This window comes from Gorilla gorilla, chromosome X (genome assembly GCF_029281585.2).
Source record: "Gorilla gorilla gorilla isolate KB3781 chromosome X, NHGRI_mGorGor1-v2.1_pri, whole genome shotgun sequence".
In the NCBI taxonomy this organism is placed as follows: Eukaryota; Metazoa; Chordata; class Mammalia; order Primates; family Hominidae; genus Gorilla; species Gorilla gorilla.
In genome coordinates, this window is record NC_073247.2 from 144155601 (window position 1) to 144169170 (window position 13570).

The 13570-nt window shown below is 38.4% G+C and overlaps 1 protein-coding gene and 1 long non-coding RNA gene across 24 annotated transcripts in view; one reads left to right on the top strand and one right to left on the bottom strand.

Annotated features, from left to right (window-relative positions):
- LOC129530043 (uncharacterized) overlaps window positions 1-13570 on the top strand; it is a 228964-nt gene that overhangs the window by 203652 nt on the left and 11742 nt on the right. The gene's annotated exons all lie outside the window — the stretch shown is intronic.
- MBNL3 (muscleblind like splicing regulator 3) overlaps window positions 1-13570 on the bottom strand; it is a 118113-nt gene that overhangs the window by 35459 nt on the left and 69084 nt on the right. The window contains exon 1 of one of the 23 annotated variants that reach the window (XM_055376300.1): window positions 6010-6083. The exons of 15 other annotated variants lie outside the window; for them this stretch is intronic. Coding sequence is in view for 6 of the 8 variants with exons in the window: in XM_055376296.2 (XP_055232271.1) it covers window positions 3615-3665 (51 nt within the window). In the remaining 2 variants the exon portion in view is untranslated. Of the gene's footprint in view, window positions 1-3614; window positions 3867-5909; window positions 6084-13570 lie in introns of those variants that run through there. 7 more of the 23 variants (XM_055376295.1, XM_055376301.1, XM_055376299.1 and 4 more) reach the window with 7 other exon arrangements.

Below are 13570 nucleotides of genomic sequence, written 5' to 3' on the forward strand. Positions count from 1 at the left end.
TTATTGGTAGTATGAGTTAAGAATCACGTTAACCTAATCCTCCTAAATTCTTAAAAGTAGCCTAGGAATAGCTACGCAATTTCAACATATATAATGAGTGTAAGCAGACCCCTGTGTGTGCTAAATCACAATAATTGGGGTCTTTTCCCCATAAATGTACCCCTAAGAGAGACCATAAGCTTCTTTTTACACCCACCAATGTGAAGCAAGGCAGAAAGTCACAAGGATCTTCAGTTCCTAGATTCTCCACTCTCCATCTACATAACTGAGGTGATCTGGCTCAGAATTAACAGCTGATGGAGGGAGTGGCACTTGGTGACTTCCACAGCCAAGCATGCTAGTTTATACTTCTACTTCAGGGTTTCTCTTCCTCCTCCCACACCCTAACATTAAAGATTTCCCCAAGGCCCTGTTCTAAATCCTCTTGCTCTCCTCTCTAATCTCTTTTCCCTGGAGAGACTAAGTTGTTTCAAAGTTCCATCTATTTGTACAATTGCTCAGGTCTTAAATCTCTATCTCTACCCCTGACCTCTCTTCTGAATTTCAGTCTTTTTTTTTTTTTTTTTTTTTACCAATTGCAGCTGCATTTGGAGACCCTGGGCCTAACCAGGTCTAAATAACTTATTACTGACCTTCCTTCTCATTTGACTATTTTTCATCTTACTGCATACTCCCAGTTAGGGCCACCACTCTAATTCCTATGCTTTGGGGTAGTTAGACAGCAGTAGTGGGGAAAATAAATTATGCAGCTCAGCAGCATTGCTTAAGGATTGCAGAGCCACCTAGATAGCTTGTTTAGACAATTAGCATACACAAGCATGGAACACAATTTTTAACTCCAAAACAACTATATAATGAAGACTGTCTTTCATATTCAGGAATTCCAAACATTAGATAAGTTAAAGAAAAGAAAGAAAAAAGAATAATTGGAATTTCACCATTTGTTACAATTGAGTTTTAATATCATCTACATTGAATGTAATCAGAGAGAGAAGAAGAAAGGGAGGGAGAGAACACACTGTATTTGGCACATTTCCTGCCAATATACAGATAAAGAAGTGAACATGCCTTTGTGCTTTTATATCACTATCCTTTACATAAAGTAACTTATCTTAAGCTTTTTCTTGGGAAATAATGACAGTTTAGCAGAGCAAAAACAGTACACAGAAATAGAAAAAAAGAGAATTACACTTTAAAAAATTATATCAAGTTGGGCTATAAAACTAAAGTATGGAATATGAGGCAGCATGAGATTTAAAGAAACTTATTCATCTTAGTTATGAGATTTTACCTGATTTATAAAGCTTCTATTTTGAATGACTGAATCCATAATTTAATTCTATAACAATGCAAATGCATAGCAACACCATCTAACCAGAGACTGCTGCTTATGTTCCAGAAAGCTTATAAAATAAAATGAAAATCTGTATTCTCTATCCAAACAATAGATGAGGAGACCAAGTAATTTAATATCTATATTATCCGTGCAATACAACATTTCAAAAGAAAACTATGCCCCTGTTTTTTCAAAACAACTTTAGAACTCAGGATAATATATTTGTACACACAACACTTGGTGATAATAAATCTCCTCTACATAGCGTTCATTCTTCAAGAGGCCCAAACGTAATTATAGGCCAAAATACTTTAATTGGTGTTTGGGAGAGAACAAACTTGTTTTTTTTACATCTGTTAACACTTGTTTTTTAATCCTTGTATAGAATTAAGGCTTTGGTAAAGCATGTAAGGTTGGGATAGAGTGGGGATTAGGGAGGGACTGTCCCAGTGGAGTAGGTAATCATCTATTGTTTTTGTCCTTTGGAAAATCAATGACTCTGTACTAGGAAGGTTCCAATGATTTCTGTAGGCCACCTAAGCACTCTGAGTGGGCCACAAGGTACCCTATCACATTGGTTCTATAACAGTTTGGTGTGATAGCCCAGCAGCCATCTTGGCTCTGAAAAATCACCCTTCATGTTTCCCTAGCCAAGTCAATGGTGTCCCAAGCCCTCCTTCTTCCAATCTAGACCCACAGGTTCAGAGTTGGCTCACACTAGTGCAAAGTATCAGAGCATGCCTTAAACGACTCTGTAAATGTACCTACAACAGTCGCCATCCTCTGGCAGAGCAGGCTACGTACTAAAATCAGCAGCTAAGGGGAGTCAAGACATGAAAATCAACTCTCTCTCTCTCCCCCTCCCATATACACTCAAAATTAAAGAAACGTTGAAGCGATTAGAGTGCAAGCTCATTTATGCTTGCCTCAATTTCCCTCCTTTTCCATTTCCTTTTGGACTTAAAAAACATGTCATTCTCATCTGGTCTTTCACTGTGTTACTGAGTTAAGAAAATAGCAAAGTGATTCAATAGGAAAGCGATTCTCTGCTGAAATAAGTGCTACTACACCTATGAATCATATGAATCTTCCAGCTCCCCTTTCCCATCGACTGTCTTTGAAAAATGCACTCAAAAAGCAGCAAGCAGGGGGAGAAAATAGCCGATGACATTTCTGAAGTACATCTGCATCAAGAAGTTGATGACAGACAAAGGGATACGTTGCAGAACATTTATAAAGCCTCCCAAATTCAATCTATTGCCTTCTTCCTACCTTCAGGCTTCTCCCAAATGAATACAAAGCCTTTGACTAAGAGAGAAAAGTCTCATTGTAGAGATTCAAATCCCACCTATGTCTAGAGAGTTATGAGAGTCAGAGTCTGTCACAAGACTTCCCATGCACTGGGTGGTAGAAAAACCCTGTGAAATGTACTTCATGTTCATGAGAAAAAGCCCTACCATACATCAGAATAAGAAAAGGAACCTGGGAGGCTGAAAATTACCCTTTGTCAGCCACAGTATCTTAAGAGAAACAGCTGTTTGCAGAATGACTTGCTTCTTCAAATACATACGGAGTTAGAGAGAAAAAAAAATCCTAAATATGTTCTCTCAAATACAATTATAACTGGATTACTTTTCAAATACATAATCTCACTGATCTGCTAGACTGCCAACAGTTAAGTTAAATGTTAAATCAAGGCACCCAACAGATGATTTGTTCTATGAAGAAAAATGTTGTTATTCCATTTTAATCATAATGGATTAAATGAAATAATTCTGATGATAGTGCCCCACTGTAACATACTTACATGCACAGACATGGCTTCTCAGAGGAAGTAACAGTGATTTCAGAATTACAAATCATATGTACCAGTTTGGCTAGTTCCTGCAAGCATCACAGATTTATTAAAGCTAGGAAAAACCTGAGTCAAGATCAACATACAACGAGTTATTAGCCAGATATCGGCATTCTACTGGCAAATTTCCCACTTTCTTCCTCTTAGAATTCTGTCTTTACAAAAATGGATAATCTGCATCATTTTCTCCTCCAAATATTGTATCATCTATAAATATTGATATAAATGCACAAAGAGCAGCCTTAAAATTCTGCATACAACTTTTAAGTTAAATGTGAGATGCAGGCAAGAAATTTAGAGGGAAAAGTCTTTAATAAACCATTTCTTAAATATAATGAAGGCAAAATTAATGAGGCTGAACGTTGACCCCATGGAGAGGGCCAGCCAAGTACCCCCCACCATTGCAGCCAGCACTGTACCCACCTTCTTCATGCTGTCCCAACTCTGTTTTCTTGACACATCCCATACACACATACACAGGGCAATGACTTTGGCGCAAACCAGATAACAGGTTTGAATAGGCGAGAAGCTGGGGTGAGAGCAGAAGAATTTTCTTGCCTATCTGCCTCTAGAGAACTTTTACATTTTGATCTCCCAATGACAAAGGGAGTACTGGGCTCAACAATCACACTTTTGTTCTGAAATAGCCCACTAAGATAACTTGATTCCCAGGATGGAAACAGTTTAGGGCTGAATCGGATTGTAGGGAACATCTTGTGCACCTTTATCTTACAGAGAATGTGAAGGCCAAAGGGGTGAGGTGACTTGTCCTAATTCATAAGCAGCTCAGTAAGCACACAAGCCAAGTTTCCAGACTTTCACTACCCAATATGGATTCTCAGTTCAAATCACTTTTCCTCTGTAAAGATTTTCCTGGAACCATCTCCCCATTCCTGTCCCCATTTATCTCTCCCTCCTTTGTGTTTCCAACTGCACCTTGTACTCAGTTTTATCGTAGCTCTTATCACTGTGTACATCGATAAATTGTTTGCATGCTTGTCTCCTCTATTAGACTTTGAGCCTGTATAACGGCAGAACTACATCTTCCTCCACTTTGAATCTCCAGGGATGTGTGTGTGCCTGATGAATAGCCGCCCTGCCATACACGTTTGTTGAACTTTGTGAGAATAATTTTATAGGGCATAACACTAAGTCTACCTTAGAAACCTAAGTGCTTCTCTTGCTATTTTCTTTCATAAGTTCTTTCTTCTCCCTCCAAGAAGAGAACAATAGTCAACACATGACTGAGGCTGCCCCTGGTTGTCTGTTCCAAATGAACCGTTATTCTATTCAGGTCCAGAAAATAGCTAGTTCCTAACTTTTTTTTTTTTCCTATGAATATAGACCCTGAGGAATATGTGACCATTACGGCTGAAACATCCTGGTAATTTAGTATAACTTAACCAGAAGTGACATGAATCCATGAGACCCACAGACAGAAACTCTGGTCTGATTCCAAGGGGTCTCTGGCCACAAAGGCTCTCAGGATATAGGGCCCCACCGGACAAATAAAGGAGCCAGCAGCAGATCCATATCTAATCAGCACCTGGACCTGCCCAGGAGGGCCCTGCATTTCCAGGGTCAGTTTAGGAAAAAACTGCGTTCTCAAACTGCCCCACCCCCCATCCTGAATTTCTCTGAACAAGCCGCAAGTCAAATTCCCTGAAGCTACTAAGACAAAGGTGGCTTTAGGAAAATCACAGCAGGTGGGGCCTTCTTGTGGCTCTCTAATGCATATGCCTTCTTACAAGAAAAATGTTTGCGGCTTTCCTTCATGACCCACGCTTAGCTTTGTTTACGTTAAACATTTATTTTCAAATGATCATGAGCTTGATCTTTTTCTTAGAAATTTTTTGAACAGCAAATAACACTAAAAATCCCAGAAGTTGTTCACAGTGAAAGCAAGCCTGCCTCACTAATAACCCAAATCTACTTCCTGCCCTATTCCACCCCACTTACACACTTTTTACCTCGGTTCTCATCGAATACTGTCCATCACTGTAGAAAAATATTAACTGAATGACTGGTCAATTATAAGCTCTTCAAAAATGCATCATCTATTTACAAACCAGCCAACCAGAATAAAATTAAAACCCAAACACAACGAAGCACATTGGTACCAAGTTATCAAAAGTCAGAAGGCATTCCTCATGCAAAGTATTACTAGACGCTGTCTTTAGAGCAGCTGATAGCTGCCAACATAAAATGTCATCAAGAATGGAAAAAAAGGGAGAGAAAAAGTAATGGTACTGAATTTGTTACTCTAAGAAATAAAACACACAGAAAATCATATAACTTCAAAAAGCTCCTTCTACATGGACTTCATTAAGAAAGAACATAAGGAGGTGTTTCTCTCTGACCCATTAGTCAAATCTCCTGCTCCTAGGCTTCTTTACCTCCTTTTTCTGGACACCCCATCCACTCACTTGCCACAACGATTTAGAAGCCAGGACAAAGAGGGTACCAGCTGCTTGCCCCCTTTATTCCCCAGCTAGGGCTTCTGCTTAGGATCCTCTCTAGAGATGCCAGGTTTATCAAATAAATATGCAGGACTCCCAGGTAAATTTGAATTTCAGATAAACAGTGAAAAAAATTTTTTTAGTATAAGTATGCCCCATACAATATGTTATCTGGCAGCCCTCTCCCGCTCTGTTCTTCTGCCTTGATAAGTTGAGCTCAATAAAGGCAAATCCTTGAAAACCCATTTTACCTCTTTACCTTAAGATTCTTAGAAGCTCTCTCCATGGAATCAGCCCAGGCTCTCCCAGGCCTTCATTTGCCCAGAGTAAAGTAGAAGACACTCTCAGCCCCAGCTTACCTGATCAGCTGCAAGGAAATTTAAGGAAGTTGACTGTTGGAGACAGCAATTTTTGATCCATAGCTCCTCCCACCAAAAGCTTCACACGGCTCGCTACCCTGGCAGCCACTCCACCTTCCCACCCACCGGTGGCGCAACAGTATATTTAAATACCCTCGATGTCCGCTGGAGCTCCCCCTTTAGGCTAGGATGAAGAGGGGGATGGTGTGTGACCAATACCTGCCTAACCCGTAACTCCGAATTTACAGAACAGATTTTTGAGTATATGAGGTGTTACATAAAGATGAGGCTTTTAAGTTTTTTAAGGTTTTTATTTATGTGTGCAGAGGTGAGGGGTGGTTAATCTTTTTTTTTTTTTTTTCCTTCAGCCCTGTCTTTGGAATACTCAAATTCGAGTAAAAGTCAATCATTAAAGTGCAGGGAAATAACTACTTAGCATCATGTTTCTATATGCACACATAAGCGCTATAAAGGTACAGATTCACAGCATGCAGATGAATAGCCATTATTTGCATAGATATCTTTTTCAGTCAATCCTTGATTACTCACATTAAAAGAGAGCACAAAGTAGAGAGGTATGGCTAATTCTAATGAACCAAATAATATATTCGAGAAAAATGGCAATCCACAATAGCCTCACATTACAATTGTGAACATTTAAGCAATTGCTAGACACAGTCCTAAATTTATTTTTTCATTAAGAATGCAGACTCTTTCATTGGAATGATCAAAGATTAAGAATTAGTAAGGTCAGAAATAGTAAAATTGTGCTGCTCTGGGGAAGTTTATATGTTTATGGGCATATCATAGAAAGATCAAATAGTAAAGCTGGAAGGGCTCTTAGAGATCATTTAGTCCAGCATTTGCCAGAGTGTGTACCACTGACAACTAATCCCAAGAGAGGAACCTCAAAAGCTGGGTTCACTGGTCAATCGGGTATAAGAAATGTCACTTTATATTCCTCTCTTGTAGGCTGACAATACACAAGAGTATGATAAAGGCTCTCACATGTCCTAAAGTAAAGAAACCTGGTTACCTTTGTTAACCCAGCATTTCCCAACATTGTTTAACTCACAAACCATCCCCCCTTTTTTCATCATATTCCCGTTAACATCTCTCTTTAGTACACCCTTAGGAAAATACTGATCTAATCCAACTTCCTCATTTTATAGGTAAAGAAACTAAAGCTTAAACCAAGTTGTATGGTGTTTTACAGGTCAAGTTTTCCTTAGTATTTTCATTTTGATTTCTCTTAAATAGAAAAATAGAGTGGATACCCCAAAAATGGCTCTTCTGTTGAAATGCCATTTTTGCCCATCCCTGATCTCCCAAAAGCTAACAAGATGGATATTTTCCTATGATTGCAAAGTAACATCCCACAATCACCTTCCCAACACCCCTTTTCAAAGCTGTAAGTTTCGTCAGATCTTTCCAAATGGTTGCCGTGGCTTTCTTCTTTCATTTGAAGGCTTTAGTCAGGGAACTTCTGAAATAAGAACGTCAAGCCTTCTCTGCCTAACTGGCTTTCCTACATTGTGACTTCTGCCCCTTGAAACCATGCTAATTATTTTAGGCTTTCCATGACTTAAGGGTCTCAAGTGAGTTTTCGCTGTACTGAAACCTGGGAAGTCAGAAGGTATTGGGCAATCTCCTCAATTCCAAATGGTTTTAGTTTTGCACTAACCTTAAACCTTGGGGTTTTCACTTGGCAAAATTAAATTTCCTGTCTCTAAGTAAAATGAAAAGTTTCAAAGAAGAATTTAATTTGCAAAAATATCTTACAAATGTATATGAAGAGTATAAGGTGAGAAAGGCACTGATTATTGTTCAGATTTAAACAATTTATCTTTGCAGGGCTCAGTGTGCTGCTCAGAATAAATTAAATAATTATTTCTTTATAACCAGCCACATATCTCTCCACTCAAACTTTATATAAAGGGTAGATATAGCTATTGATTTACCTCTGCATTTTGAAATTAGCGGTACAAAGATGAAAATCAGTTCCTCTTTTGTTAAACATGACTCTTCTTTCAGATAAAGAAATGTAAAACATTGTATCAAAATGATTGTTTACAGGGTGAATTAATCAGTGTGAAATTATGTTTCAATCCCCCAATGAGGTCAAATGTCTCCACTTCAGAATAAGCATTTTCCTCACACTCCTACCCTACTACCAACCTAACACCAAAAATGGAATTTCCATGCAGAAAGTTTTTACTTGGTGACATGGACTGCCATTAAAATACTTTTGAGGCATGGACTAAGTTTATATTTTGTTAGGGAAAATATACATTTCATCACCAAAAGTTCTATTGAAACCTTTGTGCTAACTTGTTATTAAAATTGTAGGAAAGTAGGCAACTGTTGGTAAGAATGTAAATTAGCACAGCCACTATATATATATATTTAAAAAACCAGTATGGAGGTTCTCCAAAAAACTAAAAATAGAACTATGATATGATCCAGCAATCCCACTGCTGGGTATCTATCCTAAAGGAAAACAGTATTTCAAAGAGATGCACCCCTGTGTTTATTACAGCATTATTCACAATGGCCGAGATATGGAATCAATTTAAGTTTCCATCAATGGAAGAATGGATAAAGAACATGTGGTACATATACACAACTGAATATTATTCAACCATAAAGAAGAACAAAATTCTGTCATTTGCAACAGCATGATTGGAAGTGGGGAACATTATGTTAAGTGAAATACGCCAGGCACAGAAAGATCAATACTGCACGTTTCTCACTAATATGCGAGAGCTAAAACAAAACAAAAAACAAACAAACAAACAAAAAACCCCACTCAACTCACGGAGATAGAGAGTGGAATGATCGTTGCCAGAGGCTAGAAAGGGTAGTGAGAAGGGGTTTATAAAGAGGGGATGGTTAATGGGTACAAAATACAGTTACATAGAAGGAATAAGGTCTAGTATTCAGTAGCACAATAGGGTGACTATAGTTAATAACAATTTATTGTATATTTTAAAATAACTAAAAGAGTAGGATTGGAATGTTCCTAACACAAAGAAATGATAAAGGTTTGAGGTGATAGATATCCCAATTACCCTGATTTGATCATTACACATTGTATGCCTGTATCAAAATATCACACATATCCCACAAATATGCACAACTGTTATGTTCCCATAATAATTATCAATTACAAATAAAATATAATTGTATGTAATTTAGACTATCAGGCATATGCCCAGGGAAAATTCCAAACTCTAAATGTATTGTGTATTTAAGTGGCATTTTTAGCCAAGTGATTCTTTTAAAAAGCATCTGAAAATTAGGCCAACTTACTGTTTGTTTTTGTTCTACAGACATGAAAACAAGGTATTGATACAAATGCTTTCTCTTCTAAAAATAAAGATCCATTCTGCCTGGCCTGAATATCTACCAAGTATGTTAAGTTTCATCCAAAATGTAACTTTCATTTTGGGATGAAATGTTTCAGATATGTGAACACAATTGACAAAGCTCTAATGAAACTGCTGAGATTACTTTAAAATATTTATTTTTCTTTCTCTCTCTCTCTCTCTTTCATATATGTGTGTATCTTAAAATGTTCCTCTCCCAGTCTAATTTAGTAAATACTGCAACCTTAATTAAGCTCAGCTTCTGCTTCCAGTGAGCAGTTAATATTTAATGATGATGAAACTGTTCCCAATATTTAAAGAACTAAACAAGGCCCTCCACAAACAATGTAACTAGAAATGGGGTTAAAGAAAATAGTGATAGAGGGAGGCTTTTTGCTTTAAAATAAATCAATGCCTCAACCATAAATGTCTCATGGCCTTACAGAGAAGAAGTTGAAATATGACCACTGCCAAAGGATGCATATCTCCACACCCAAAACAAGAAAAAAATAAAGCAAAGAACAGAGAGTTAATTAGTTAGCTTCAAAATCTATGAACTGTACTCCCTTAGTCAATTTAAACAGCTGGAACAAGACTTATTAGAAGAGCAGTACATGTCTAAGGATGTAGTGTTCATTAAAAATGTGCATCCTTTCTATTAAGCACAAAAAATTTCTGGGGTCATTCAGGCCATGGTGATATTCTAGTCAGTGCCTTTTAATTAGCGGAATCCTTATTTTGGTGAAGAAAAATAAATAAAATAAATCTAGCTCCATTGTGCTTTCCCTCAAAATCAAGATAAAATTAGAAAACTTCAGAAAACATGTCTTTCTGAAAAAAAAATAAGTCAGTTTATGTCTGTTATATAAGGTAAATCAAATTCCATTCTCAAAGATTTTGACAAAGTGGATAGAGCGAAAGAAACTAGGTAGTGTAAAACATCAGTGTGCTAATCTTTTACACTCATTTTTCTACTAAAGATAACTAGACTATTAATTTGGTTTTACATTGTTTCATGTTTTGCATTGACTTGGTATACTAGACTCTTGCATATAAGGTCAAATGATCCTTTTCATGTTAACTAATTCAGATCACTTATGAATAAGCTGCAGATATTGTATATACAGCTTTAGCTCATGTTACTTGGCATGAGACAATTGTTGATACACATTTAGACACCAGGTTGAGGCCCCTGTAAAATTATATTTTCTATTAATATCATGAAAGTAGTCATAAAACATAAACTAATTTTAAAAACAAAACTAGTCATAAAAACAAAACTAATTTGAGAGATTTTTAGAATACTGTAAACTGGTTTCCATTTTTTCACACCATGTCCACCTTAATATTAATGGCTAACTTTATTGTGGATTTACCACGTGCCAGGCATTGTTCAAAGTGCTTCATATGCATTAACTCATTTAATCTTCACAATTGAGGAAACGGGGGCACTGAGAAGTGAAGACGCATGCCCAAGCTGACATAATTAATAAGTAGCAGAGCTGGGATTTGAACCTACGTGCTCTGTGTCCAGAGCTCATACTCAATCAAGATACTGTGCTTCATAATACTGTGATAGTTCTAACTAGAGGAATGAGCTGGTTCAAATATTTATACTGTCTGGGCCACACTTTCCCTCTAAGATTATAACAAAGACTGCATATCAACTGGCTGTTAGGTATGTCCAGACACTAGTTACTAGCCCAATTTTATGGCAAATTTATTTTGTTAAAAACCCAGGGATCTTGGATGGCTTGAGAATGAATAAGACAAGGCAATTGAATGTGTTTCTTTTTGTTTGTTTGTTTGGTTTTGTTTTTTAAGATAGAGTCTCACTCTGTTGCCCAGGCTGGAGTGCAGTGGCACCATCACAGCTCATTGTAACCTCAACTTCCCCAGGCTGAGGTAATCCTCCCACCTCAGCTTCCCGAGTAGCTGGGACTACAGGTGTACACCACCATGCCCAGCTAATTTTTGTATTTTTTGTAATGATGGGGTTTCCCCGTGTTGCACAGGATGGTCTAGAACTCCTGGGCTCAAGCGATCCACCTGCCTCAGCCTCCCAAAGTGCTAGGGATTATAGGTGAGGGCCACTGTACCTGGCCCTAGGTAACCAAATGTTAGAAATAGCCTTCCATAATTCCTGAAGCAGAACAATTAGCATAAACATGTTATCTGTTAATACAGCTTTTTAGTAAATGTTTGCACAGTAGCATTTCGCTAGTTGGTTTGGGAGAAGCAATGTCCAATTATCAGGAGTTGGGTCATGAGGGCTTAAGCATAAACGGCCATGACTTGACAAAAGTAACAGTCCAGCAATATCCCATGGAGATTGAGAACCGATAGAAGTAGGACTCAACAAAAGAGGTGGTCTGTGAACTTCATGACTATCATCACCTCCCTAAGAGAAGAATCTTTTAAAAACACCATAGTGCCATTCAGAAGCAAGTTTACTCAGATGACAAGTTGAGTGCTGTAGGTTCGACACTATCACAAAGCAGAGAAAGTCTCCAAATGATGAGAAAAGATCAACCTTAACACAAAATGGTACAAAGTGTTCTTCTGAAGCATTTCATTCCCCTAAGGACAAAGGCAAATGAGAACGCACATGAACTGCACACATCATTTCACAAAAGACTACCCCACCGAAAGCTCAGTTTCAGAGGAGGTTTTAGTTAAATGACCGTAAAGTAGATATATTTTGAGATACTGCAAAGTGGAGGTGATGATCTGCGGCCCTAGGCACTAGGGTTTGACTTTTTCAGTGCTTCAAATGTACAAGTTATGTTTCTTTCTTTTCTTTTCTTTTCATTGTCAATTTATTTTTGGTTAAGCAAACATTATTCACAAAATAAAACTAAAGGGTTTCAAATACAAATTAATATGTGGCTACATCATGTAAACATGCCAATAAAATAAACACATCAATTCTATTCTGTGATTTATCATTTAGGTTTCTCCCCAGCTTTTTAAAATGAGAAGATCACCTGAGCCCGGGAGGCTGAGGCTGCAGTGAGCCATTGTTACCGGGGGTCCTTGTTCTTAGAGCTCCTAAGATGGTGGCAAGCCTCTTGTTCTCTGACCTGGGGTTCTTGGCCTCATGGATTCCAAGGAATGGAATCTTGGGCCATGCGGTGAGTCTTATAGTTCTAACAGAAGCCATGGGTCACAGAAGAGAACCGTGGAACCCAGCAACTAGTGTTCAGCTCGATTAGGACGAATCCGGGCACTAGCCATGCAGGAACAATGGCAAGCCTTTAGCCCGATCGGGAGCGGCAATGGGTGCCTCGCTGGATCAGGAGCGCAGCGGACACCCTGCCGGATCTGGAGGGGTGGAAGTCAGCGGCGGGTCTGCGACGGCGGCAAACAGCAGTGGTGGATGGCGAGTGAAAGCTCAGCTCAGGCCGTAACAAACATGGACCAGAAGAGTGCACAGTAGCAAGATTTAATAGAGTGAAAACAGAGCTCCCATAAAATGGGAGGGGACCCAAAGGGGGTTGCCATTGCCGGCTGGAATGCCTGGGTTTATATCCCCATCATTGTCCCTCCCTCTGTGCTCTCAGGCGATAGATGATTGGCTATTATTTTTAACCTCCTGTTTTTGCCTAATTAACATTTTAGTGAGCTCTCTACTACCTGATTGATCGGGTGTGAGCCAAGTTGCAAGCCCCGTGTTTAAAGGTGGATGCGGTCACTTTCCCAGCTAGGCTTAGGGATTACTCGTCGGCCTAGGAAATCCAGCTAGTCCTGTCTCTCACCATGATCTTGCCAGTGCACTCCAGCCTGGGCAACAGAGTGAGACCCTGTCTCAGAAAAAATAAAAAGTGACTAGACAACTGAAGATGCAGAATTCAAAAGTATACTAATACTTCTAAAGACAATATAATAGGGAAAATAATAACAACAACACTGTTATATGAATCAACTGTTTCGGAAGCAGGTCACAGGCTGTTCATACTCTGTCCTCTAATGTATTTGTTCCCAAGAAGAAATGAATTTAAGTTTCAATAGGAACACAGTATTTTATTAGAAAGAGTGCTAAGCTGAGATTCAAGTGCCCTTAATTCTATTTAGTTTTAGATCATCGGTAAATTATTCTCCAATCGTGTTAACTTCTCTAGAAATAATTCCTGCCCCTACATACTTTCTAGGTGCTTTGAAAGAAAAAAGGAACAAAGTAAAATTTAGTCTGT